Source organism: Equus asinus, chromosome 6 (genome assembly GCF_041296235.1).
Source record: "Equus asinus isolate D_3611 breed Donkey chromosome 6, EquAss-T2T_v2, whole genome shotgun sequence".
Lineage (NCBI taxonomy): Eukaryota > Metazoa > Chordata > Mammalia > Perissodactyla > Equidae > Equus > Equus asinus.
In genome coordinates this window covers 80,322,682-80,350,483 of record NC_091795.1, presented here as the reverse complement: position 1 = coordinate 80,350,483, position 27,802 = coordinate 80,322,682, and the positions used below count along the sequence as shown (strand labels likewise).

Genomic DNA, 27,802 nt, shown 5'->3' with positions numbered 1-27,802 from the left:
TCAGTAAGTGGTAGTTGTTATTAATATTATGGGGTTTGGGGGCAGATACAGGGTGGAGAAGATCTGCCCTGAGCTGCAGGAAGGAACTGGGTGTCTCAACACCAAGTGAGGGGGGAGCAGCAGTGTTGGAGCCCCAGGGAAGGCCGAGCCCCCTCCCCCGGGTTGTCCGCAGCTGGCAGTGAGCTACCATTGTGCTCTGCTGTGTCTCAGTGCCATCTGGGAACACTGGGAAAGCTGATTCCCTGCCCCTCCAGGAGGCCTGTCCAGTGCCCACCCCTGCCTCCCTGGGCTCTGGGCAGGCTGGACCGGGGGATGAGTTCATTCAGTTCTTTATTGGTTGTCTGGACGCTAAAGCTGCCCCTCAATTTAGGGTTTCCCTGAGCTGCACAGAAGACCTGCCACCTACAGGGGCCAGGAAAGGACACAGAGGGGTCCTTGTCCCAACATACACACCCCACGCTTCAGGGCTTATGTTCTGGCACTGAGACTTGTAAGGGTGCAGATCTGTATCCTCAAGGTTTATATCTCATCATTCTCCAGTTGAATAGCATGAACCTCAAACTCATTTGGGGTGTTCTTAGACTCCAGTATTTGCCCTGGAAGCTCTTCTGCTCCCTCTCCAGTGTCTCTGGCCTCTACCTGTCCCCAAACATCTCCTCCAGGGCCTGGCGCTTCTCCTTCAGCTTCTGCCTGTCCCCCAGCCTCCTGTACAGGTTCCAAGGACTCCCTTCTGGCCTCCACCTGTCCCCCATCTTCTTCTCTGGGACTCAAAGCTTCCTGTGCTTCTTGTCTTGATGGACTTTTAGCTAACAGGGACTGCCTCCCAACATCTTGTGGCTCCAGGGGCCCTGTGGGCTCTGCGTGCCTCGGGGCCTCTCCTGGGAAGTTGATGAGCTCTGCAGGGGTCATGAGCCCATCCCCATCCAGGTCCTGGGTCTCGAGCACCTTGTCCACTACCAGGATCACCTGTGGAAGCACAGTTGCCATGGGGTCTATGGTGACCAGAGATGTTCCCAGGAGCCCTGACCCTCCCAACTGTCCCCCTTCCCCCCGCATCCCTGCCATGCAGGCTCTGAGCACTCCTTTTACAGGGGATTTGCTAAGGGTCATGATGAAAAAGACCAAAGCCCCAAGGAGCTGGGTCTACCTCATGGGATAAGGGGCCCCCATCCAGCGGGGCTTACTGGGTTGGTGGTAGGAGAGTCAGTAGCTCCAGGGGCCAGAGCTGCTGTCAACATGGACAGCAGCTCCAGGCCATCCAGCTGTCCACTCTGGTCATAGTCGTGGAGGGCAAAGAGGTAGAGGAGAACTAAGGAAGAGAAGCTGGATCAGAAGAGACGTCAGGGGACAGGTGGAGGAGGCAGCAGCCAGGGGACGGCCCGAGGTCAGTCACAGCTCTAGCTGTGCTGAGCCTCCCGTCCACTGGCCCCATCAGCCCAGCCCCTCACCCTGCTCCCGGCTCATGTGCTCTGGCTCCTCTTCCATCCTCTCTAGTCCCTTTAGGTAGTTCTGCAAAAGTCTGGCAGAAAAGTGGAAAATCAGCCCACGAGAGGCCAGTATGCAACCCCAGTCCTGACCCTCAGGCCCCCAGCCCCGCCTACTCACCGAAGCTGCTCCGGGCCTGGCTGGAAGGGGTTGGACAGGGGCAGATGCTGCACTTCAGGGTCCAGCCTGGAGGAGGAAGGGAGGGACCAGCCTTGCCCTGAGGGCCCAGCCTACCAGCCTTCCACCCGCAAGCTCCTGGCAGAGTTCTCCCCCGAGACCCAAAGGGAGTTGCTCCCCCAGGTTCCCAAAAACCTTGTGGGGAGGGAGCCCTTCTGGTCTCCTCAGAAGCAGAACCTTACTCCCTCAGACTCTGCTTTTGCAGATTCCTAACTTAGACGTTAAGTGAAAACTCCAATAGAACATCTGGTTAGGCAGAGGCCAGATGAGGCCACACCTAGTAGAAACAAGTTGGAGACCCAAGAAAACAGTGCAGTGGGGCAGGACAAGGTGGATCATGGCAACCCTTCTACTTGGCTGCTGGGGGCCGAGGGCCAGGTCTCTGGTTGAGCCCGGAGGCACTGCCCAGTTTTATACAGACCCGATTTGCTCCATGACACAAAATGGACTCCTTTTTTTTTTCCCCCAAGCTGAGGGCATATATGTTGGTTCTGGAGTTCCAATCTGCTCAGGGTCTCTCTGTCAGTTTTTAAAGCTCAAGGTTTGCTCCCAGTTCTGGACAGGACTACCTGCTTGCCCAAGTCACTCCAGACCTGTGATGCCAGAGAGCTGGCAGGAGCTGTTGCAGCAACTTTTGTCACTGTTGCCAGCCTTTGCTGATGGTCCTGTGTCTGTCCCTCCACCCCACCCAGCATACGCACCGCATAGTATTAATACATAAACCTCAAGAAAGCTAGTCCACTCAAACAGAACTGATATGCTAATGGTCTCTGTTTCTCTGGAGTTCCCACTCCAAGGCCTGATAAGACAACCGCAGCCCCTTCCCTGGCCCATAGCTTCTTCCCTGTGCTTATACGTCATGGAACTGAGCTCCTGGCTTCCACATGAGTCCAGCAGACACGTATGGAATGCCCACTTTGCGTAGGGCACTCTAACAGGCACGAGGCAGAGGTTGAGGTGGGTGGGGAGGGCTACAGAGGTCAGGGGGCGTACACCCCAGTCTCCTGCCTCCCAGAGGGGCCCACCACAGCCTTAGGTTCTCCAGAGACTCTCCCTGCTCCCGGCCCACAGCCCTGCCCTCTGAATCCCCTTACCGCATGGTTCCATCCTTGGGAGCAGCCTGACCCAGGGGCAGCAGCAGCAGCAGGAACATGCTCATCGTTGAAGGTAACATCCTTCTTGTAACTGGAACTAAGAACAGAGTTAGCGAGTCAGGGGGAAAGGGTGTCTGCCACAGGGTGGGGGATCAGTGGGTTAGACAGGAGCACCTTCTCTCCCAGCCTCCACCTGCAGCCCTGGTGGCAGGACTCCTGCTCAGGGAGGAGACACACATGGCCATCAGCAATGCCCCATGGAACTTTGCTCAAAAGAAATGTTAGTCAAGCTCCAGCATGTAAAGCTCATAAAGCAGACCTGCTCTGGTGGAAGCAGTGCTGTAGGCAAGAGTCACTCCCCACCCTATTCCCTTTGCCCTGCCAGCCCCCGAGGCGGTCAGGGAAGTGCAGTTTAAGTACATCTGATCCAGTTCAGCTGCTCATTTTACAGATGGAAACTAGCTCAGAGAGGTTAAGAAAAAGGCCAAATTAGAAATGCAGAGAGTCACAAAAAGACCAAGACTTAAACAGAGAGGCAGATTGTTAGTTTGTTTTTATTCAAAACTCACCAAAGAACAAATCAAAAGAGGCTCAGACTCCTTGAAATAGGTCCAAACTCAGGGATCAAAAACACAACAAATGAGGATCAAACCAATAGTGGCCCCAGGAACTGCTATTTGTAGCTAGGAAAACCAGATCCCATTATAAAGGAAAAAACAAAAATGTCCCCTTAGACCTACATTGTGTAGGCCCATTGGCAACAAAATCACTTGATTATATGAAAACAGTTAAATAGAGAGAGCATTGACCAGAAGCACAGAGCATGAAGCCTTCCGATTAGTCCTAGGTGTGTGTACATATCATGTGAATTCCTGAGGAAGCAGAAGCCCAGCAAAGCTGAGGCCTGAGATCCTAAGCTCATCTAGAGGAAGACAAACCATCAGGTGGTTGATGGTCTAGGCAGAGCATCAGAAACCCCCTGAAATGGTACCCTACATTTTGGCTAGCACTGAATTTTCCTGGAGAAAGGTTCATAGCTTTCATCAGATTCTCAAAGAGTTCCATGACCCTAACAAGGTTCAAACCCCTGCAAGGGTAGACATCAGCTTCCTAAGAGATGTGGGGTAGAGCAGGTGAGCATCTGGCTAATGGGAAAATACATGTGGGAACCTGGCTGTAGCTGTGCAAGCAGAGCTGCCTTGAGGAAGAAGCAGCAAAACGTGGAAGTCCATAGAAGGTGGCCCTACTGAGAGTCATAGAGACCGTCTTCAGTTTTCTATGCATACATTGGCCCCAACAGAGTTTGTTTGTGTCCAAATGGGTGCTGAAGTCACAGCTGCCATAAAGGTATTCACGAACAGCGGCTGGCAACAGAGATCCTTGAGCCCTGGTTGTTGCACCCAGGAGAGAAGACAAGGTCTTGGACCCATCCAAGGGAGGCAGTTGGAGTTGACATCTCCATATCAACTGGGGACCCTCAGAGGTCCCACCACAGCAGACATACCTCAGTGAAAGGGTGGACTAGAAAAATATCCAGACCTCCATATCTGGGAGTATGATAGTAAGTGTCTCAATGAAAGTAATGCCAGAGCTGGACAAAAATAAAAAGTATCTTTACAAATGCATTGAGTTGGCAACAAAGTAAGAAATTCTCCGAGTACAAAAGCACAGGGAAAAAGGTAATCCTGAGGAAAAAGTGAGCTTGAAGTCAGCTTTGGCCTTAAGAGTGTCTGCCCAACCAAACCCAGGTGAATTTGAGCTATCAATGTGAGTGCTTTGTGCAATAGAGGAGACCAGAGCTAGAGCCTGGACCCTCCAGCATGAGGAGACTATTGGAGATTCTCTGCATAAAGCTGGTATTCAAACAGCTTGAGTCTCAATCTAAGAGGGAACAAGAAGTAAATTTGCCATGAAGAAGGGCAGCACAGAATCTTGCCTATCTTGACCTTGGTGCTGGGTAGAAAGGAGAAAAAAAATCTTTCCTGAGAATTTGTAACAAGCCTGCTCTAATGTGGGTTTGAAGCCTGAATTGATGCTACCTCTGTGGTTTAAAACCTAAAGCAGATCATTTATTTTGAAGTGGTACCTGGTTGACAGTACTCCCAGCTGACCAACAGAGGAAAATATACATCTTGTCCTGAGGAACACAACTCCAGTCCAGGCCTCAAAGTAGTTCCACAGGTAAAGTTTCAAGGAGCATGAACTCCCAGCCAAAAAGTCATAAACATACAAGAAAATAAGACACTGTGAGTAAGAGACAGCTAAACCATAGTGAGTAAAACCAGACTTGCAAAAACTAAAGATATTGGAATTATCACAGTCAGAATATAAAGTATATTTAATATGTTTTAAGAAATTAAAGAGAAGCTTGCAACTATGAGAAAGGAGTAAAAGCATAAAAGAACCACATAGATTTGAAGAAGAACCAAATACAACTTACACAAATATAAAGAAAATATTGATTTTAAAATGCAACGAATGAGTTAAGTAGATTAGACACAGATGATGTGCGAATAAAAGAACTGGGAAAGAGATCTGGATAAATTATGAGAACGCATCTCATTGAGTCAAAGGCATAGAAAATAGAAAACAAAGGTTAAGTGGCATAGAGGATGGAGGAGGCAACACAGAAAACTGGATAGAAGGTGCCTCTGAAGAAATAACTGCTCAGATTTTTCCAGCGTGCTGCAAAACACTAATATTCCAATCCAGGAAGCCCAACAACCCCAGGCAGAATAACTAAACAGAAATATGCACCTAGAGCTGTTCTGAAACTATAGAACACCAAGAAAAAGCGAAGATCTTAAAAACAGTCAGAAGGACAAGACAAATCACCTAAAAGGAAGAGTAACAGGCTGACAGCTGATTTCACAACAACAACAGGGATGTCAGAATACGTGGCGTTTTAATATGTTGAGAAAGGGGGAAAAAATTGCCATTCTATAATTCTATTCCCAGCAAAATTATCTTTCAAGAATGAGGTGAAACAAAAACAACTGTAGATAAACAACAAATTAGAGAATTTACCCCCAACATTCCTCCATTAAAGGAAACTCTAGGGATCTATTTTAGGAAAAAGGAAAATGACCCTAGAAGGGTTTGAAATGCAAGTAAAAATGATGAGTGAAAAAAACCCAGAAAGTATGTAGGAAAATATAAACAAACACAGACTGTTAAACAATGATAATTATGTTAACATACAGGGCAAAAAAGATGGACTGAACTACAACATTGGAAATTAAGATGTAAGGTGAGGATGGTTGTTTGGGAAAAGAGTAGATATATTGATCAACTTTGTTAAATATGCAGTAAAAATAGAAATGGAATGTATGACTTCAAAACAGCAGAGAAAAAAAATGAATGGATATATTTTTTTAAACATTTTATTTTTTCCTTTTTCTCCCCAAAGCCCCCCGGTACATAGTTGTATATTCTTCGTTGTGGGTTCTTCTAGTTGTGGCATGTGGGATGCTGCCTCAGTGTGGATTGATGAGCAGTGCCATGTCCGCGCCCAGGATTCGAACCAACGAAACACTGGGCCGCCTGCAGCAGAGCACACGAACTTAACCACTTGGCCACGGGGCCAGCCCAAAATGAATGGAATTTTTAAAAAATGATTTCAAAGGAAGACAGGAAAAGAGAAAAAAGAAACTAGAAAAATAAAAAGAGGGGCCAGCTCCGTGGCCGAGTGGTTAAGTTGGCGCGCTCCGCTGTGGCGGCCCAGGGTTCGGACCCTGGGCGTGGACATGGCACCACTCGTCAGGCCACGTTGAGGTGGCGTCTCACATCCCACAACTAGAAGGACGTGCAACTAAGATATACAACTGTGTACAGGGGGGTTTGGGGAGATAAAGCAGAAAAAAAAAAAAAGATTGGCAACAGTTGTTAGCCAGGTGCCAATCCTTAAAAAAAAAAGAGGAAGACTGGCAACAGCTGTAGCCCAGGTGCCAATTTAGAAAAAAAAGAAAAAGAAAAAAAGAAAAAGAAAAAAGAAAGATAAATAGCGTAAAATAAGATGGTAAAAATATATCCAAGTATATCAGTAATCATAATAAGTATAAATTATATAAACTTAGTTAAGAAATAGAGATTATCAAAATGTATTTAAAACTAAATACAGTTGCCAGCCCCATGGCCAAGTGGTTAAGTTCATGCGCTCTGCTTCAGCGGCCTCGGGTTTCGCCAGTTTGGATCCTGGGCATGGACATGGCACTGCTCATCAGGCCATGCTGAGGCGGTGTCCCATGTAGCACAACCAGAAGGACCCACAGCTAGAATATACAACTGTGTACTGGGGGGCTTTGGGGAGAAGAAGAAGAGGAAACAAAAAAGGAGATTGGCAACAGATGTTAGCTTAGGTGCCAATCTTTAAAAAAAAAAACAAAATACAATTATATGCAATTTTCAAGAGATTACCCTAAAAAGTGAAAACACAGAAAGCCTGAAAGCAAGAGGATGGAAGAAGCGTATATAAAGCAGTCCTAGAAGGCCGGTATAACCTTGTTGACATTAGACTAGACTTTAAGGTGAAACGCATTATTATAGACGAGTATCATTACAAAATTCACAAAGGTTTAATCACCTAGGAAGATATAATAACTGTGAAGTTGTATGTATCTAATAATATAGACTCAAAACATCTAAAATAAAAACTGACATAACACCACACACCTATTAGAATGGCCAAAACCCAGACCACTGACACCACCGAAGGCTGGCGAGGATGTGAGCAGCAGGAGCTCTCATACATTGCTGGTGGGAATGCAAAATGGTACAGCCACTTTGGAAGACGCTCAGGGAGTTTTGTACAAAACTAAACCTATTATACAATCCAGCAATTGTGTTCCTTCGTATTTACCCAAAGGAGGTGAAAACTTACCTCCACACAAAAACCTGCACACAGATATTTGTAGCAGGTTTATTCATAACTGCCAAAACTTAGAAGCAACCAAGATGTCCTTCAGTAGGTGGCTGGATAAACTGTGGTACATCCAGACAATGGAATATTATTCAGCGCTAAAAAGAAATGATCTATCAAGCCATGAAAAGACACAGAGGAACCTTAATGCATGTTACTAAGAGAAAGAAGCCAATGTGAAAAGCTTACCACTGTATGAGTCCAACTCTATGACATTCTGGGAAAAGCAAAACTATGGAGACAGTGAAAAGATGACTGGATGCCAGGGGTTGAGGGTGGAAGGGATGAATAGGCAGAGGATTTTTCAGGCGGTGAAAATACTCTGTATGATACTATAATGATAGATACATGTCATCATACATTGTCCAAGCCCATAGAATGTACAACCCCAAGAGTGAACCCTAAGGTAAACTATGGACTTTGGATGATTATGATGTGTCAGTTCATAGGTTCATCAGTCCATCATGTACCACTCTGGTGGGGGATGTTGTTAATGGGGGAGGCTATGTACGTGTGAGGGCAGGGGGTATATGGGAAACCTCTGTACCTTCCTCTCAATTTTGCTGTGAATCTAAAATTGCTCTAAAGAAATTGTCTTAAAAAAAAACTGGCATAACTACAAGGAGAAAAGTCTAATCTGCCATTATGGGTGGGAGAATTTAACATACGTCATTTAGTATTTGAAAGATTAAGCAGACTAAAAATTAGTTAAAATGTAGAAGATTGAATAAAACATTTAATAAGCCTGAACTAATGAACAAATAGAGAACCCTACTTCAATCATTCAGCAAAAACATATTCTCAACACATGTGGAATATTTATAACAACTGACAAGTAGTACATCGGAGACTACGCTCAATGAATATCAAAGAATCAGCCTCACACTGTTATATGACTAAAATGCAATTACATTAGAAATCAATAACAAAAATGATGTAAAAAATCTCATATATATGAAAATTTAAAAGGCACACTTACACATGGACCAAAGAAGAAAATCACAATGGGAATTGTTAAACACTTAGAATTGGATAATATTGGAAAAATCTACATCAAAAAAGACATATAGCTAAAGCAGTATTAGAGGGAAAATAGATTGACTTAAAAGCTTATATGAGAAAAAAGGCTAAAAGTTAATGAGTTAAGCTTCCAACTGAAGAAGATAGTAGGGCCAGTCCCCATGGCCAAGTGGTTAAGTTCAGCACCCTCTACTTCAGCAGCCTGGGTTCAGTTCCCAGGTATGGACCTACACCACTCTGTTAGCAACCATGCTGTGCTGGCGCCCCATGTACTAAAAAAATAGAGGAAGATTGGCATGGATGGTAGCTCAAGGTGAATCTTCCTCAGCAAAAAAAAAGATAGTAGGGGCCAGCCCTGTGGCTGAGTGGTTAAGTTCGCGTGCTCCACTTCAGCGGCCCAGGGTTTCGCTGGTTCGGATCCTGGGCGTGGACAGGGCACTGCTCATCAGGCCATGTTGAGGCGGCATCTCACATGCCACAACTAGGAGGACCCATAACTAAAAATATACAGCTATGTACCGGGGGGCTTTGGAGAGAAAAAGGAAAAATAAAATCTTTAAAAAAAAAAAAAGATAGTAAAACAATAAACTTAAAGAAATTAAAATAAATAAAATAATAAAAGATAGCAGAAATTAAAAATACAACAGAGAGGAGCAACAAAGCCAAACAGTGAATTTTTTTTTAAAAAAGGACTAATAAAATAGACAAACCTTTGACAATTTTCATTAAGAACAAAGAAAAAGGCACAAATAAACAATATTAGGAATGAAAATGGGGACACAATTACAGAAATAGAAAACATTTGAAAATTAGCAAACTTAGCCAATTTCCCAGAAAAACTTAATAGTAAAACTGATGCAAAAAGAAATAGCAAATTTTAATAGTCCTAGAACCATTAAAGAAATTGAATCAGTGAGTATTAACCTATATTGTATAAGGAACTATAAACCTGAACTGTTTCTAGAGAGCAATCCACGAATGTGTATTAATTGCCATGAAACTGTGACCCAATAATTTCATCCTGGGGATTAACTAAGGAAGAACACAAACGGAAAAGGAAAGTATAAAGATATTTGTAGTTGTGCTATTGATATTAGTGAAAGAAATGTAAACAACCAGAATGTCTAACATTTAGGCAGTGGCTAAGTAAATCATATTATATGACAGAGTCATTAAAAAGGAAAAATATTTCAAATTCATAAATTTTAAAGGAAAAAGTGGACAGATTTGAATATATCAAGAGTTTAAACTTCTGTATCATGAAAGACATCGTAAGTCAAGTTCAAGGAGACAAGCGACAGAGAGCTGGAGGGAATGCAACCAGGATTCAAGGGTGCCTGGGTTCTCAGTAGGGTGGAGCTCACCACTACCCGGGCCTCAGCAGGGGGCTGAAGACAGAAATCTCCATGGAAACCCCATGGAGAATGAATGGAAATACAAGAACTGCAGGGATGTGCGCCCTGTCCAGGAGGATGAAAGAGAAGGCCCTGCCCACTTCTAACTTCTGGAAGGAAAAAGCCCTTAGGATTAGGCAGAAGGGTGCCCGAATTGTCAGGAAGCAATGGCTGAAGGAGGGTCTAGGTGGCTGGGCCAGAGGGCAGGGCCACCTCACCCAGTTCTTTGTATCCAGGGTGCTGCTGGTTGGGGCGGCGGGGGGAGTCAGCTCAGGGTCCCAGTCTCTAAGGTAGAAGGAGGGGCGCATAATGGCTGAGAGAGTCAGCCCACCAGAAGAGGCCAGAAGGAAAATGCCAGACGGTATGGACCCTGGGACCTGATGCCACAGAGGACACCATGGGAAGTACCAGCAGACGTCAAAGACCTTTGGTGACAAAGACCAGGAGGGTGAGTATCCACAGAGAAGGCCAATGTAAATATAAATATGTAGAATAAGGATACACGTTGTTCATTTTTTAATATTTATCGAGCACCTGCTATATGTGAGGCACAACCCTAGAAGTAAGATGATAGTATAAGGTAGAATTACTTACTCGTTTTCCTCCTTAAAGCTTGCAAAAATATAAGTAGGAAAAGATGCAAATGTTAAAACAATGATTAAGAGAAACACAGAATTGCTAAGGAACAGGTGGCATAGCCCAAGTTTAAGGGTACACGCCCTAACCTTAGACTGCCTAAGTTCAAATCCAGACTCTGTAACTCACTAGGTGTGTGCCTTCTACGTTTCAGTTTGCCTGATGAGAGCACCTCTCATGCGGTGTGGTAAGGGTTAAATGAGACAGACCAGTGCCTGGTGATACAATAAGGGCTTTCTTCTTCAGAAGTTTTCCTGGACTGCTCCACAGTGGCTTCACACATACCCACCATCCTGTCTCCCCACCTGGACACCTTCAAATTGCTTTCTCCTCCCCATCTGTTTACTGCCAGGACCTAGACCAACAGGAGGCACTGGAATAATTTAAGTCCCTCAGAGCTGTCAAAACCTATTATCCAGGCTTAATGTGTTACCATCCACCAGCAGTCACCTTTTAAAAGAGGACATTTGTAAACTCCAAAGAGTGACTCTGGGGGCAGCAGTTCAGGCACAAAGGGAAGCACCCATCAGATCCCACTAATCTACTCACTCATTAGGCCAACTGTGCTGGTTTGAAAAACATGTCTATAAATCCTCTGACACTCTTTCTCGCAAAGACTGGAGTTTAATCTGCCTTTCCTTGTATATAATATAATCTGATTTAGCGACTCACTTCTCATGAATAGCTGAAATGATGCTGTGTGTCTTCTAAGTCTGGGTCATAAAACGCAACACAGCCTCTGCCTGGTTCTGGCTCACTCTCTCTCCACCCCTATCTCTTGACATGTAGATGTGTACCTCTGGAGCCCTGAGCCACCAGAGAAGGAGGCTGGCATCCCTGAAACTGCCATGCTGAAAAGACCATATGGAGAAACCACATAGAGATGGAGATGCCTGAGAGCCCCAGTTTTTCTAGCCTCCAGCTAGCTGCTCGTGTCTTCCCAGCCCAAGGCCCAGACAAGTGAGAAAGCAAATCTTCAGGTGATTCCAACCCCTAGTCATTAAGCTGTCCCAGCCAACACTGAATGGAGCAGAAATGTGCTTGTCTCCACAGCCCTGTCCAGACTTAAGGCACTCATGAGCAAAGTCAATGTTATTGTTTTCAGCCACTAAGTTTTGAGGTGCTTGGTTAAGTTGTCACAGTAATCAGAACTGGTTCCTGGGTGTGCGACCTGTGCCCTGCTCTCAGAAGGGCCCTGTGCTTAGTCTAATGCTCTGTTGTCACCATCTTGAAATTCTTAATCTTATTTTTGCACTGGGCCCTGAAAATTATGTACCTGGTCCTGAACCCTGCCCACATGAATCACTGTCACTCTCCTCCTCTTGGTCCTATGTATCCATCACATGTATGTAACTATTCAGTATGTTCAGTGAACAGAGAACAGAGTTTTGGAACCAGCCAGAACTGGGTTCAAATCCTAGCTCCACCACAGACTGTCCCTGTGACCTTGGGTCACAGTTAATTATTCTCACTAAACTTCAGTTACCTTCTTTGCATAATGCAGATAATAATAATTCTTACCTCACAGTGTTATGGTGAATATTAAGTGGATAATGAATTACTCCTTACACAAACTAATGCAGTAGCCTGTCATTCTTGTCCCTGCCTCTGGTATCTTCTCCCTTTAAAGAACTCTCCAGACCCACATCAGATTAATCTTCCTTTGCTAGAGCTCCATCGCCCCACAACTTTCAATGGCTCCTGTTTCTATTACAGTCCGGAGTCCTCACCTGGGCCTTCAAGCCTTTCTACAATCAGACATCGAGTTACCATTTTAGACTCATCTTCCAGTGCTCCATTATGCTAACACTCTGCTTCAAACAGAGGGGTTACTGGAGTCTCCTAAAATACTTTCTACTTTCACTTTCCAGTGCTTTTGCCCAAGCTGCTCCACCTCCTGCCTGGAACATCCTGGGCGCTCCTGACAACATTAGTGTCCTGGCTGTAGTCTACTTCACAAACTGAAATAATTGCATGTGGACTTTTAGTGTCATCTAAGTAATATTCTCTTAAGTAATGCTTCCACCTGTGACATTTTTAGTACGGGTAACCCACCTCTATGATTTAAAGGAAGTTAGGCTAAGGCACCTCGAGTAATGCGTAATGAAATTGGTGAAATGTGATTTGTTCACACTTACACATTTCCAAGCATTTCCAAAAGCTTTTGTAAGCAACAGAAATAAAGCCGTTACCGAACCACTGCCTGTCAAATAAAAATGTTCCTAGTCATTTCCTACACCTATAACGCGCACAGAAACAGAATTCACCTTAATGACCCACGAGAGCCACCACAACTGTTAACAGTTGTGACGTAATTCAGTGAAATTACTCTCATCCTACACATACAGACACTCACATTCACGATAACCCTCCGGCCTCAGATTTCTCCAAGCCTTTGCCCCAGCGCGTGGGAGGAGAGCTGGGCCTTGGAGTTAGACCTCTGATCAAATCGTGCCTCTCCAGTGCTAACAGTGTGATCTAGGCAGGTGTCTTAACCTCTCTGAGCCCTGGGATAACAGTATCTATCTCATAGGGGTTTGGGGAGGATGCAACAGGATAACGTAGGTTAAGTGGCTGGCAACGAGCAGATGCTCCTTGAGTACTTCAGAGACTCTAGGATGTGGCAGGGGCCTTTTATCTTCCATAACTTCCCATCCAGTGCAAAACTTTCTTCCACAGCATCCCTGTCAATGGCCATTCAGGGTCCGCTTGTCTTTCCAGGACAGGAACCTAGCACCTCATAGGGCATCCATTCCATTTCTGGCTGAGTCTAACTGCCAGGAAGTTATTTGGAACTGAATCCTCTTCCTTAACTTATCCCTCTGGTGCTGCTATGCCTCCCAGCACCCCCGCCCCTCCCCCGCCCCGCAAAGAGAAGAGGCAGTGGCTGTACAGCCAAAGGGGTCCCACACCTGAGAGCTGGGTTCAGCCCCCCCACTTTCAGCTCGGGCCCCTCTCCCCACGGCTATGGGAGCAACAAATGAGCCACCAGAGGGAAAAGCGCTTGGGGAATTGTGAAACCCCATCATCACACCTAGAGAGCTCAAAATTCGGTTTCCAGCCCCTGCCTGCACTTGCTCTCAGAGGTAACCTCCTCCGAGCAGTGCCTAGAGGCGAGGGCCACCGCTCCAGCCGCCTCCGAACCGCAGGGGACGCGGAGGGACTGCGCCTTCAGCATCCGAACCCGGAGGCCAGGAGGCCGCCTCAGCCCCGCGGTCCCGCCCTCCCCCGGCACGGCGCGTCCCCGGCTGGCTTTGCTGGGGTCCCCGGCGGTCCCCGAATAGCCCAGCCCGTTGCCCGCCCTCCCCAGGCGGGAGTTGGACCCACCTGCGGCGGCGACTCGGGTCCGGCTTCGTCGTCACCCGAGGCTGCGCGCCGCCCGCGCCTGGGCTCCCCACGCCGGCCCTCCCCCGGGCGGCTCCACGTGGCCGCTCCACGTCGCCTCCGCCTGTGGCCGCCGCCCTGGCACGGCCAGAGTCCAGAGGGCCCTCCGCAGCCTCCACCCCGGCTTCCTCCCCGCAGTCCGTCCTGGAGAGAGAGAGACAGACAGACAGACAGACAGAGTGTGTGTGTTTGTGTGTGTGTGTGTGTGTATGTCAAAGACAGATGGTGAGCCTGGGGTGTGTGAGAAGCATGTTTTAACTGTGGTGATGCTGTGGATGCCACTGCCTGCAAGGATCCAGTTGTGTATGACAAAGAATGTAACTTACTGTTTGTGCGATTGTGAGTGGTGTATGAGGAACTTGTGACACAGTGGGGGGTATTTTGTGTGACTGTGTAACCAGTGTGACAGTACAGGCTTCAGAGAGTATGGCCAATGTGTGACTGTTTGTCTGGGTGTGTGATGGTACAAGATATTAGTGGTATGTGTGCTAGGGTACCTGGATGACCTCTTCCTGAGTTGTTTGTGATGCTGGAGAGACAGCTGAGACTGCTGGTTTCCAGCAAAGGTGTCATTGTATGACTGTGACCGTGCACATCACTGAGAAGTGGCTCCATGAGACATGGTGGAGGGGGCACTGTCTGGGAAGTGTCATCTTAACGGTGATGGGGGCAGTTGCTTGCCTGCACAGAGTGCTGTGGTGTGTGGCTGCAGCTTTGTGTTCAAAATGGAGTGTCACCTATTTTTGTCACAGTGGCCAGTTCCTCCACCTAGACTCTGGACTACATCCTCACTCACTGACCCAAGGACTTAGTGCTTTGAATGAATGACTTCTTTTCTCTCTGGAATCTTCAACTTCTCACTCTCCATCAGCTCCTTCCCATCAGCATCCATCACAACAAACCCAGACTCACTGAGGCCACCCGGTGGCTCTCCTTCCTGTGGTAGACACTACAGGACACTGCCTCCTTGGATCATGGTATCCATTGGTTTCGGCTACACCATTCCTCTCTTTCTTAGTCATTTCTTAGTTTTCTTCATGCATCACAGTTCCTATGGGCTTTCTCCTCACTTCCTATCTGTTCATGTGTTTACATGGCTTCTATCATTATCTGTTTTGAGTTGAACTGTGTCCCTCAAAAATTCATATGTTGAAGTCCTAACCCTAATACCTCAGAATGTGACCTTATTTGGAAATAGGGTCTTTGCAGATATAATTAGTGAAGATGAGGTCATACTGGAGTAGGGTGGGTCCCTAATCCAGTGTTACTGGTGTCCATATAAAAAGGGGAAATTTGAAAACAGACACACATACACAGGGAGAATAGTATGTGAATATGCAAGAAGAGACTGGAATGAAGCTTCTACATGCCAAGGAATGCCAAAGATTGCCAGGAAACCACTAGAAGTTAGAAGAGAGGCATGGAACAGATTCTTCCTAACAGCTCTCAGAAGGAACCAATTCTGTTGACACTTTGATCTTAGACTTCTAGTCTCCAGAACTGTGAGACAATAGATTTCTGTTGTTAAGACACCCAGTTTGTGGTACTTCGTTATGGCAGCCCTGCAAACGAATATGGCATCTCAATGCTGATGACTGCCAAACCTCCAATTCCAGTCGCTTACCCCACCTCAGGAATTGAGCATCCTACTGATTTGTGCTTGGGTCTTAATTTATAAGAGTGACTAATGCCACCATAAGAAAAGTTTAATGTTACAGTTCTCCTGGAAACAAGAGCCACACAGGACCACAGGGGGAAGCATCCATGTAAGTGAGAAGGCAGAAAAGAGCAAGAGGAAGGCATGGGCCACAGCCCATATTAAACAGGAAAGGCAAGGTAGGGCAAACAGTTTAGGATTGGCTAGTTTGAATAATTCCTGTGGGTTTGGGGGCATAAGGGCGATCTCTGGTTGTCTGGGGTTGTCTCTAGTTGTCTAGTACCTGGGCTTCGGTTGATTTGGAACAGGGGAAATATTGGTTTGATGTGCGAGAGTTAGATAAAGGAAGTGGTTCAGAATATGGGCTCTGGATTGCAGGGGAGATATAAACAACTTTGGCGCTTAGTCTGGCCTTGTGATTAATAGATGCCAGATAGACAAACGTGGAATCTAAGAAAACACAATTAGAACACCTACTAGCACCCCAGCCTCTATGTGTCTCAGTCAGAAGGAGCATCTTCCTCCTCAAACCTTCCCCTCCCCCAGTTTCCCTATGAGGGAAAGGCACCTCCGTGCACTTCCGTGCATCCCTGAATGGTGCAGTCAGAAACTGGGGGGTCATCCATGATTCCTTCTTCTCCCCCCATCTCCAAGCTACTACCAAGTCTTACTAATTCTGCCTCCTATCTTAAAGATTTTCACTTCTCTCGAGGGCTTCCCCCAGTCCATCATCTGTGCCAAAGTTCTGTTCACAGCCTCCTAATTGGCCTCTCTGCCTCCATTCTCATCCTCCTCCAATCCATGCTCCAAGCGGTCTGAATGATTCTTCTAGAACATGACTCTGATCATGTCACCCACCCCTTCTCAAAATTCTCTGATGGCTTTCCTCCACCCTTAGGATAAACTCTAACATCCTTTATGTAGCTGCTCACAACCTGATTCTTAACAATCTAATGCTCCAGCCACACCAAATTTCTTTTGGTTCCTTTAAGAAGTCTCTCACATCCAGGCTTTTGCTTATGCTCTCCAGGAACGACTACTTTCTCCCCACCTCCCCCTTGCCTGGGAAACTCCTACTCGTTTTTTGCTTTCAGCTTAAATGTAGAGTATTGGCATTTCATGCCTGAGTGTGCTTTCTCTGACCCCATGGAGTTTGGGCACCCTCGTCAGTGCTCCTACTGCAGCTAGTACTTCCCGTATCCAGCACTGTGCTCCATTGCAGGGGTGCAACCCTGACCACACATTTGAATCTTCAGAGCGCTTTTAACTTATATTGACACCTAGGCTCCTCTCCAGACCAACTCTATCGGGGAGTGGTGAAACCAGCAAACAGCCGTTGATGATTAAGTATCCAGGAACTTAAGTTTTTTCCTTTTTGCAATTACTGATCATAGCTTTTAGCTGTTGAATCAACTCATTGTTAACTGTGCTGCTGAGGTAATATGCTATCTGGCTCCCACTAGGCTCCTATTGCTAACATCTCCCTGGAGCCTGGGTCACCATGGTAATGGGCGTGTGAGCTATTCTTCACAAATTAGAGCTCCTTGTCCATTTCAGGCCGGCTGAGACCACCAGCTCATCAACTGGGCCCACGCAGATGTCCAATAGGTGACCTTTTGACATCAAGAGGCTAAAAACTCCACCCTCAGATCATGCTAGTGCCGCCCTTTTGTGAACATGGGTCCTATGAAGAGGCATGGTCTGACTATGCTCGCACAGACCATCAATTACCTCACCTCTCCTCACCTCCAATCACCTCTCTTCACATTTCAGACCACCTTGCCCCCTATCCCATAAATAGCCCTGAGTCCCTATTTTCAGGGAAGCGAATTTGAGGCTCATGCTCTCGCTTCCTCACGTGGCTGCCTTGTGAGTAAACTCTCTTCTGCAATCTCGTCATCTTGGTGTTTGGCTTTCTGGGTGGTGGGCAAAAATGAACATGGTTCAGTAACATTGGGACCTGGGCACTGGTAGTTTTCAGACTCTTAGATGATTCTAATCTTAAATCAAGGTTGAGAGCCACTGTTCTGTAGATTACTTGTTTCTACATCCCAGTGAAGACACGGACAGCATCCCTGGGGTATCTCAAGTGCCTGGTACAGAGTGGACGATGAGTAAATATTGTACTGATGACCTTGATTGTATGAGACAGCATAGAGAGACACTACATGCGTGACTTTAACCTATATGTGTGTGACTCTACGTGTAATGCCAGCCACTCAGTAGCTGAAACTTGACTATGTGACAGTGTGGGGTGTCACAGTGTGAATGGTTGAGGACAGTGTGTGAGGACCACTGTGAATTGGCTGAACACTGTGGGACTGCAGGGTGTCACAATGTGAGTGGCCATGCCCTGAGCATGAAGGTCATTGTGCATGACTGTACCTTGTGTGACAGGGCAGACTGTCACCCTGGGAGTGTCTGTGTCCTGTGTGTGACTGAATCAGTGGCTGGGGGACTCGGACGAGGCTGCCTGACTCGTCGTGGTCGGGGCAGAGTTTGAGGAAGAAGGAGCTGGAGATGCCCCTCACCAAGATGGTGCTGGGGGGGAGGCCGCTACTCCTTGCAAGGTGCTGCACCGCTGTGGCGGCGAAGAGCAGACAAGAGGCGCGAAGGCGCTAGATGCCGGCCGGGAGCAGGCAGGCTATTTGCAAGGGCCTCGGATCAGCTCCGCGCGGAGCTGCTAGCGCAGCCGGCCCACCCCTGAGACGTCCTAGCACCTCCCGTCGCTGCGGGCCGCACCGGCAGCTGGCGGGGCCGGATCCCGAAACCGACGGGCAGTGGAGGCAGGACACGCACAGGCCATCCAATGGCGTAGAATGGGCGGGGCCCGGCGCTCACCTGCTGCACAACTAGACAAGGTCGAGGGGCTGGAACCACTCAAGAATTTGGGAGTTGGAATCCAGCGACGCAAGATGCTGACCTCCTTCCTGAGCTCCCAGAATGGCATCTGGACAGAGCCCTTCTCTCTGCTTTTGGGTCTTGGCGCTGCCCTCTACCTGGGCTACTACTGGGCGTGTGTGCCCCAGGTGGGTGAGTGTCCAGAGCTCTGGCCAGCGGGTTTGGGACCTTTGGGTCTAGGGAACAGCTTCCAGCGCGGGGCTCGAGCCCTTTGTGGGAGCTAGCATGGTTGGCTGCCTACCTCACGTGAAATCTGACGCCCCAACCACACCGCCAACCCCGCCCCGCTCTAGCCGGGGTCGCTTTGCTGTTATCACCTAATGGAGAGTCGCTTCTTTGCCTCCCTAGATTCTCTGCATCCTGCGTGTTCCTCACGCCGGCTGGGCCTTTCAGGCATCGGAGGGGTGCTACTCCCTATGCTGTGGACAAACATTTGGGGAAAGTCATCTAGAGGTGTCAGGGAGATATGCACGTTTTTTTTCTTTTTAGGCAGGGTAGCTGAGTTTCTCACTAGCTGCACTAAATGAAGGAACTGGAGGCCTGTGGGGTTGTGGCTAACCCCCACATCACCTTATCAGCTTAGTAGGGGCTTGCTTCTGTTAAACGCTGGCAGAGGTTCCCCTCCTAGCTCAGGACTGACGAATAACCCTAACTGCCGGTTCTCATTCAGCCCTGTGTTAAGTTCTAGGTTCTCCACGTATAGTGCAATGGGAAAGTCTGAAGAGGCTGATTTTGATGAACTTGGAGACTTTTTTCTCACTGCAATTTACATAAAACACATAATTTACATATCCAGAAAAATCTAAATCTTTTAATCTTCATTGAACGCTGTTCTAGGTAGCTGAGTCTAACAAGAAACTTATTGATTTAAGCCCTTTGAAAAGACCTATAGCGAATTTTAATGCTACCTAGACTCTTCTGTATTTTCAGAGCTTTCTACATTCACATGTATTGTTTATAAAATAAGTCTGCCTTAAACAATTTAAAAAATCCAAACCTCAATACACTATAAATCTAACCTTCTATGTCTGATTTGGAAAGTCAGTCATTTCAGACCAGAGCTGTTCTTAAACATTTTCCTTTGCTGGCAATCAGCTACACAGAAGTCAGAGACCTCTGCCACTTTATATTCCAAACCCTTCCTTGACTTCCAAATACTGGTTAAAATGCAGGAAAAGTAACATTCTGGAGGCCCTGAGGACATGGAGTTTGGATTATCCAGCACCATAATGGATTGGTATTGATTCATCCACAGTGACCAATGGCATATTACTGATTAATTCTCAGGAATAAATCAAGAAATGCTTCCTGTGACCCAATTTATTAGTGCCTTGTTCCACACTACTGAGCTGTTTGACCAAGAATTTAATAAATTGACAACTCAAATCTTGGCACTTAGGAGTTAATATAGTACAATGACTAAGACCTGACCTTGAATCTCAGCTTCACCACCCATTAGCCTGGGCAAGCTTTGTGACTTGACAAGTTCCTCAACAGTCAAACCTGTTCCCACAGGGGAATCAGTAGTGTGTCTCAGAGAGCTGTTGCGAAGCTCACAGGATAGAATCACGTAAAGCGTTTAGCACGATGCTTGGAACATAATGAGTACTCAACAAATTTTACCTACCAGTATTCATGGTAATATCATTATTATTAATTCTGCTTTGCCTCTTGCTTGCTGTGTGACTTTGAGCAAACAACTTAACCTCTGTGAATCATAGTTTATTCACTTATAAAATATCCTATTACATAAGCTTGGGCTTAGCCTAGTGCCTGTATATGGCACACAGTGAATCACAGTTGTTAAACCAGGGCCCAAAAACTAAGGGACAAGTCATATCTCATGACAGTCAAGCTACCAACCTAGCCCCTTCTGAATACTAAGACTGCAAAAGAGCTAGGAATCAGCCCTCAAGTTCCTTAGGGCCTGTGACAGAAACGCAATTTCTATTTCTTGAGTCTGAGGCTTTGCGGCTTTCTACAGCATTCTCTTTCATAAACCTCCTATGTGGCTAGGCCCTTGATGTCTATCCAGAAGAACCCAGCAGAGGGGCCGAAAGTCAAGGCTGAGTGCCCACTGACCTCATCTGTCCCTGTCATCCTATCCCCATTACCTTCTTCCTGGCTGGCATACAAGAGAAAATCTGCTCACATTGGGACTATCCCTCCCTTACACTATGGGGTAACAGCAGGGGCCACACGAGTAAGAAAATGAGGTGCTGTGGTAGAAAAGAAGCCTTTCAACAGTGGTTACACACAGTAGGGAACAGGAATATATGACAATGGAGTACTAAAATCAGGAGGAGCCAGCCAGCCAGAGATGGTTTGGGGAAGATGACACTGCGTGGATAATTCAACTGCAAGGCAAAGGTCACAGACTGAACGGTGCTGCATTTCTTCAGACGCTGTGCAGCATCCCAACCCTTCCTGCAGGGGGTCAGCTGGGCAATTTATTTTATATTACCTGCTCTCTCCAAAACCGGTTTGGGGCATGGATGGGCTGAGTGGTGGAGTCAGCACCCAGTCCGCTGCAGCAGCTCCCAGCCCTGGTTCTGAGTCGGTTCAGCGTCAGTTCTGGAGAGGTGACAGTGCAGGAGTGCAGTTCTTTGGGAATGTAGCTAGACTGTATTAACAAAGATGAGTTGGCCATTCCAGGCAGAGATATGCAAGATTCCTCATGACAAAGCAGTGCCCTCCACGCTGGCCTCTGGAGAGGGATCACTCTGGTGCTGGATGTCTCACTGGGTTGGTACAAAAATCAGTGAAGCAGACTGCGTTGTGTGATTACAGAGGCCTCAACTGGTGACTGGCTCCCGGTTTCTAGCCTTCCTGGTGCAACACTGTCCAGTCACTATGGAGACTTTCTATCCTACACTATGGTGTTTCGAGGGGCGGCTACAAACCATCTTCAGATTCTTACTGCAGTCTCGGCCTATAGTCCCTTACTGGAGGTAAGACAGGGACAGAAGGGGATGAATATGCAGCTGCAAGCATAGGGGAATCCTGTCTACCTCTTTCAAAATGAAGGTAATCTTTGCCCCATCTGCCTCTGTGTTGAGGGTAAAGAGAGTGGCTAAATGGAAAAGCTATTTAATCGCACAACCATGAGGTAATATTCAATCTTTTATGTCCCCATTACCTTGTTATATATAATTAAGACTTGTTATGGTCTTAATGTTTTGCATAACGCATGCCCTCAAACATGCTGATGGGAAGCTGTGAGAGTTGTCTGTGGGTGGGGCAGGGGATAAACCTTTAGAAGTACATGGAGTTCCTAACGGTATCTTTGTGTACTCTTTTCTCCAAAACCACAGTGAAGTCCTCCAAACCCCAGATGGAGGACAGCTCCTGCTAGACTGGGCTGGCCAGCATGACAGCAGTCAATACCCTGACCCTACCACCCAGCCCATTGTATTACTGCTTCCTGGTATAACAGGCAGTAGCCAAGACCCATATATCTTGCACCTGGTTAAACAAGCCTTGAGGGATGGGTATAGGTAAGGATCGGCACTGCCCAGAGGAATTGGGTGGGGTCTGAGAACTTGTAATAGGGAGGTCAGTTCAGACCCTGATAGCTATGGGGAGAAGGTGCTATATGGAGGGCACCTTTTGACTGGGGTCCGTCTGAAGGCTACCAAAAAGGGAGAGGGGCTTCTAGGGAGGGTCTGGCTAAGATGCACCTGTGTGTGCCACAGGGCTGTCGTACTTAATAACCGGGGCTGCCGTGGGGAAGAACTGCTGGTGAGTACCCTCCTTCCTCATCGTAGCCCTTCACCCCACTGCCTTTAGAGATCCTTGGCCCTGAGGCTCTACCTACCTATCCTTCTTTCATTTCCCTTCCATCTCTTGAGCCCTTCCATTTTTCTGCCATTTGATGGGGACCTCCCTCTTTACCCAATAATCTGGTTTGCCTCAGACCCACAGGGCCTTTTGTACCAGCTCTACTACAGATTTGGAGACAGTCGTGCACCACATAAAGAACCGCTACCCTCAAGCTCCACTGCTGGCTGTGGGCATCTCTTTCGGAGGGTAAAGGATACCTGGGCTTAACCCAAAGGCCCCAGTCTTCCTTTCTTTCCCCCTCCATGTCTTCTCCTCATCTCTGTCCCCAATCACCAATGCAAACCCTTCTTTCATGGTCCCTGGTCCAATCCTGCAGGATATTAGCAATGAACTACCTGGCACGAATGGGACCAGCTGCAGGGCTGGTGGCAGCACTGACTATATCTGCATGCTGGGATTGCTTTGAGACCAACCGCTGCCTGGAGACCCCACTCAACTCACTGCTCTTCAATCAGCGCCTCGCTGCTGGGCTCTGCCAAATTGTGGACCGGTAGGGTCTCGGCAAGTGAGAGGGGGCAGCAGACAGGGCAGGATGGCACATATGCTGGGTTCTCCCCAGCGCTTGCATCAGTCCTATATCTGGGCTTTCTCACTCATGAGATAAGACAGAGGCTGGCTCTGGGTGAGGTCCCAGAATAGAGCCAATCCTCTATGTGCTCTTTTGCAGAAACAGAAAGATGATAGAAAAGGTGGTGAATGTAGACTTTGTGCTACAGGTATAGTCTTTCAACCATCCCCCTCTGCCCCAAATTGTCCTTCCAATATCTTGTTGTTCTCCATCCTCATCCTAGCCTATCCCACCTTCTACTACCTGCAGGCCCACACAATCCGCCAGTTTGACGAGCGGTACACAGCTGTGGTCCTTGGATATCAAGACTGTATTACTTACTACCAAGCAGTAAGCCCAAGAACAAAGGTAGAGGCCATCCAGATCCCTGTGCTTTGCCTCAACGCAGCTGATGATCCCTTCTCTCCAGTCCATAGTGAGCACCCTGAATCGGGACACTTTAGGCACCAGGGAAAATGGGCCATGAGGTGCAAGTGGAGAGCGCCTGAGCTCTCAGTAAAGGCCAGGGTTCCTGACCTCTTCTCCCACCCCTCCCCCAGCCTTTCCCCTACAGGCTGCCCAACTCTCTCCCCATGTCGCACTGCTCATCACAGCCCGCGGCGGCCACATCGGCTTCCTGGAAGGACTGCTCCCCTGGCAGCACTGCTACATGAGCCGCCTCTTGCATCAGTATGCCAAAGCCATCTTCCAGCACCAAGAGGAGCTGCTCAGCCTCAAGGCTCTCTCACCTTAGGGAGGCAAGAGCTGACAAGAGTAGCATTTGGGGTCTCAGTTCAGTCTTCCTTTGTTTATTAAAGATCAACTTTTCCTGCCACATGGGCGGAGGCTCATTCTCCCTTTGCTCAAGGCTAGGGTAGACCATCCAGGAACTTACTGCATATTTAGCCTGGCCGGCTTCGAGCTACCCAGGTGAATCCATAGATTACTGCCTGGGTCTTCCTTTTGCCCCTTCCTTCCCTAACAGCAAGTCCCAGGCCAGTGCTTGTCCCAGCAAATGCCAGGGGCTCACATGAAGAGCAACTGGCCATAACGCCGTGAGGAGAGGAGGAGAAAATAACTATTTCTTCAGGAAGGACAGCAGTGCCTCCAGGTCCTTGGGCATCTTCACATGTTTCTGGAGAAATGACAAGCTCAACTCTAGAACCCTGGGTAAGCAGAAGGAGGCAGGTGGTATGGCCTGGGCTTCAGACACCACTGTCCTGGGTGGATCCAGAGATGATGGATGCAAGGTTCCCAGGACTCAGAGTCACACAGGGCCACAGCCAAATTTTAAATGGGAAGGGCAGGCAGTGCCCATCAGCCTCATCAGAGGTAACCTGAGCTGTGGATCCAAGTGGAGTCAGCAGTGGGAAACAGGCCTCCACTCTGATCTAGAAGGTGGCAGTGTCCAGGCCCCTGATTCCCTGGTAACAGGAAGGCTAAAGAAAACCTGGAAAGGCACTCTGGAGCAGCAGGATGGTCATAACAATAAGCCCGACACATAGCAGCAGCAGCAGCCACACAGGAACACTCCCTGCAGGAAAGGCAAGGGGAGATGTCAGCAGGCAGAGGGGCTTCACAGCCCAAGGAACAGACACATTCAAGGAGGGGAAAGAAGCTACAAACAAGCAGCCCGTTCTCCAGGGGGCAAGTTTTTGCTACAGCTAAAGGTGGGGTGATACCCCCCACGCCAATGACTCACGCCGTGAGGGCAGCAGGTGCAGCTGGCAACGACTATCCACAGCCACAGAGAACAGGGCAGTTTCGTGGGACCCAAGGAGCTCTGGACCACGACCCTTCTCAGGTAGAAAGGCCACATCTGTCACCACAATGCCATGGGCCTCCTTCACGTAGTAGAGGCGCTGGGGACAAGAGGAAAACTAGTGAGGAAGGCCCAGTTGGGAACATTCTTTCTAGAAAACATACCCCTTGCCCCCAGAAGGCTTTCCCTCTACAGACTGGGCCAGACTCCTTCCTGCACACTCAGCGTAGAAGCCAGCCTAGAGCCCCCACACCAAAGAGCCCTCAGAGCTATGCCCACCTCTATCCATTACCTGGAGAGAGAAAGCTATGTAGATGGCAACAGAGCCAGTGACCGTGCCCAGGCCTAGGAAGGTGCCCGATTCACTGCCAACAAACAAGAAAGTGCTCATTGTCCTGGATGCCTGTGCAGCAACCATCACTCACTAACAACAGTCCTCAGGGACTGAGACAGGACACCTTCCTGAGCTCCCCCAGGCACCCCCACACACAGTCAAACTAGCATTGTCTCATACCTGACACTAAGGCAGGAGATGACTTCATGGCCACAGGACCTGGTCCGAAGGGGTAAGAAGGTGGAGCCATCCCAGGCCGTGAGGTAGCAGGGTGGGGGCTGGCGCAGACGCTTATGGGGAATCTGCACTGTGAAAAGTCGCAACCCAGCAGGCTGGTCTGGAACTTGCCCAAACCTGGGGGGCGAGTGAGGGGCTAGTTCAGCTCCTGGAGGCTCTTCAGAGGTTTGTGCCCTCCTGCACCCTGGTCCTGCTTGGGGTAACACCTGCTAAGGCTATGATCCTCCCCAGCCTTCCCCCAGTCTTTGCCCACTCCCCCACCACATCTAGGCCATGTCTCTTTTAGCCACCCTCAGGGTCTTCACACCTGCAGGCCTGGTAGCGGTAAGGCGTGTGAGAAAAGGTGGGTCCATTCTCTTGCCAGTGCAGCTGTGTCACCAGCTGATCCTTCTGCCACACGGAGGCCTTAAGGTCCCAGCCCACAGTTACCAACTAGTCAGGAATCAAGATTCCAAGGATGGACAGTTAGGGAATCCACTTACTGGACAAGCAGCATAACCACCTACTTTATCCACCCTCTCACCTCCTCACCTTGCCTTCAGGCCCCACAGCCAGGTCCTCAATCTCCCCTTCATGGGCTTTGAACTCCAGCACTTTCTCCAGGCTGGGTACCTGCAGCCAAACCACCAGCATGGTTAGCCCAGGTACCCAGCAAGAGTACACTGACCCCCATCCCTCTTCTCTTCCAATGGCCGCTCAGTGCAGGCTTCACTCACAAGCCTCCCAGAGCTCATGTTCAGTTTCTCACAATTTTGGCCTTGCTGCTACGGACACACATCCTCTAACCCCCCAAAACCACACCTTCCAGACCCGAACATAGCCATCTGTCCCTCCAGTGGCAAGCAGAGTACTATCGTGGTTGAAGCAGACGACTTTCTGCAGTGGATCAGGGCTGAAGTCTGTCTGCACTGCCTGCAAATTCTCTACACTGAGTTCTACCCCCTCTTGGTGGGTTTCAGCTCCAGATTTCTTCTCTGCTGGGGCTGCCCCCTTCCTTTGTCGAGGCCTCTGCTCCTTGGAACCTGCAACACAAACAGTCTGCCAGGTTCCAGGCTTCTGTAGTAAGTAGTACTGCCCATCTCTACACAACTGGTGAACATCCAGCTTCTCGCCTCTTACCATAACCCCACCTCCAGCCCCACTTCTTTAGAGACCAAGATGAGAGTGATCGCACTCAATTAACCCTTTTCCCAAAGGGTTGGGGAGGGGGCTTCTCACCTGCCTTCTCTGCCTTGTTTTTGCCCTTCTGCTGAAGGGTCTGGAAGCGCAGGAGCTGACAGTGGGCATCCTGCCCTGCAGCCAGGATGTTACCAGCCAGCGCCAAGTTCATGGTGGCCCGTGTCTCCGTGTCATGGGAGTGTAGCAAGGAGGCGCTCAAGCGCCCGTTAATCTGCTCTAGCTGCAGAAAGTGCTGTCGGAGAGGGAACCAGGATGAGTAAGGTTCAGGGGTGCCTGGAGAACACCTCCAGGGCAAACTTACATCTGATAGTCTGATGCCCTCCACCTTTGCTTACTGCACATTCTAGTTCACAAGGCTTTCGCGACGCGAGCCTTTTTTCTCAAAAATCTGTACAGCAAGCGCGGTTGGATTACCTCCAGTTTACAGAATAGGGTGACGCTCAGAAGCGTGACGAAACCCAGCCTAAAAGCCAAATGCACCAATCTCGCCGCTGCTAGAGGGCAAAGTCTATGTAGCCTCCGGGGAAAAACACAGGATAACACTCCTGGGGCTGTTCTTGAGCTCGAGTTAAAGCGTTCCTGCCTACGCAGCGCTATGTGCAGTTTTCACTTTACCTTGGCACTCTCAATAGCCCGGTGATGAAGTTCTCGGGTGAAATTCGCGTCGGGACGCCCAGCATGCCGGGGATTCCCACCCGGGAAGAGCAGCGTCCAAAGATAGGGTGCGGCCCGCCCCCGCGACCCCCCCGGAATCGCCCTCAGCCCGTGGCGTGATCCGGCCCCAGTGGCCCTGTGCTCTCACCACGCCATTCTTTATGCCCGTCTTGGCGGCGCCGCCTCCGCCCGCAGCGATGAGCAGCCCGGCGCTGGGGTCCACCTGAAGCGCGTACAACGGAAACGGGGCCCGATACACCTCTGGCGCCCGGCGCCGGCCCATCCCGCTCGCCGCGCGCTTCACTGCCCGCACGGCGGCAGCCGGGACATGCCGCGCCCGGCCTTCGACTACTGCCCCGGCCGCTTCCGAACTTGCTCCCGCCTCCACCGGGAGGCCTCCCGACCGCTAGCACACCTGCTGGCTTGCCAAAACTTTAACCACACGCAGAGAACCGTAACTCTGCGCCGGGCCGTCTAACCCGGTCTCTCCAACGCGTAGTACGCACGCGCACGTAACCCGCTCTCCTCGCGCAGGCGCAGAACCGCCAATACGAGTCAGCACTAGCCGCCTGCGGAGTGA

At 48.7% G+C, this 27,802-nt stretch overlaps 2 protein-coding genes across 6 annotated transcripts; one reads left to right on the top strand and one right to left on the bottom strand.

Annotated features, from left to right (window-relative positions):
* Window positions 1-5: 5 nt before the first annotated feature.
* LOC106837031 (guanine nucleotide-exchange factor SEC12) lies at window positions 6-27,793 on the bottom strand. Of its 5 annotated transcripts, XM_070512411.1 has the most exons (13): window positions 27,371-27,750; window positions 26,608-26,800; window positions 26,191-26,411; window positions 25,921-26,001; window positions 25,697-25,821; window positions 25,333-25,506; window positions 25,111-25,183; window positions 24,759-24,918; window positions 2,757-2,853; window positions 1,606-1,671; window positions 1,449-1,519; window positions 1,185-1,309; window positions 315-966 (listed from the first exon to the last, which is right to left on the bottom strand). In XM_070512411.1, the coding sequence occupies exons 1-13, from the start codon at window positions 27,503-27,505 to the stop codon at window positions 520-522; spliced, it is 1,968 nt and encodes a 655-aa protein (XP_070368512.1). In that variant the 5' UTR covers window positions 27,506-27,750; the 3' UTR covers window positions 315-519. The 5 variants fall into 5 exon arrangements, with proteins under 5 accessions (XP_014705826.1, XP_070368512.1, XP_070368513.1 ...); XM_070512412.1 differs by lacking the exon at window positions 26,191-26,411 and having other exon boundaries at window positions 27,371-27,747; XM_014850342.3 differs by lacking the exons at window positions 315-966; window positions 1,185-1,309; window positions 1,449-1,519; window positions 1,606-1,671; window positions 2,757-2,853 and adding an exon at window positions 23,844-24,590 and having other exon boundaries at window positions 27,371-27,793.
* Window positions 18,552-23,810, top strand: ABHD1 (abhydrolase domain containing 1). The gene is made up of 9 exons (XM_014850344.3): window positions 18,552-18,794; window positions 21,457-21,617; window positions 21,981-22,163; window positions 22,362-22,407; window positions 22,583-22,695; window positions 22,826-22,999; window positions 23,177-23,225; window positions 23,327-23,492; window positions 23,617-23,810. The coding sequence occupies exons 1-9, from the start codon at window positions 18,585-18,587 to the stop codon at window positions 23,808-23,810; spliced, it is 1,296 nt and encodes a 431-aa protein (XP_014705830.2). The 5' UTR covers window positions 18,552-18,584.
* Window positions 27,794-27,802: the final 9 nt, after the last annotated feature.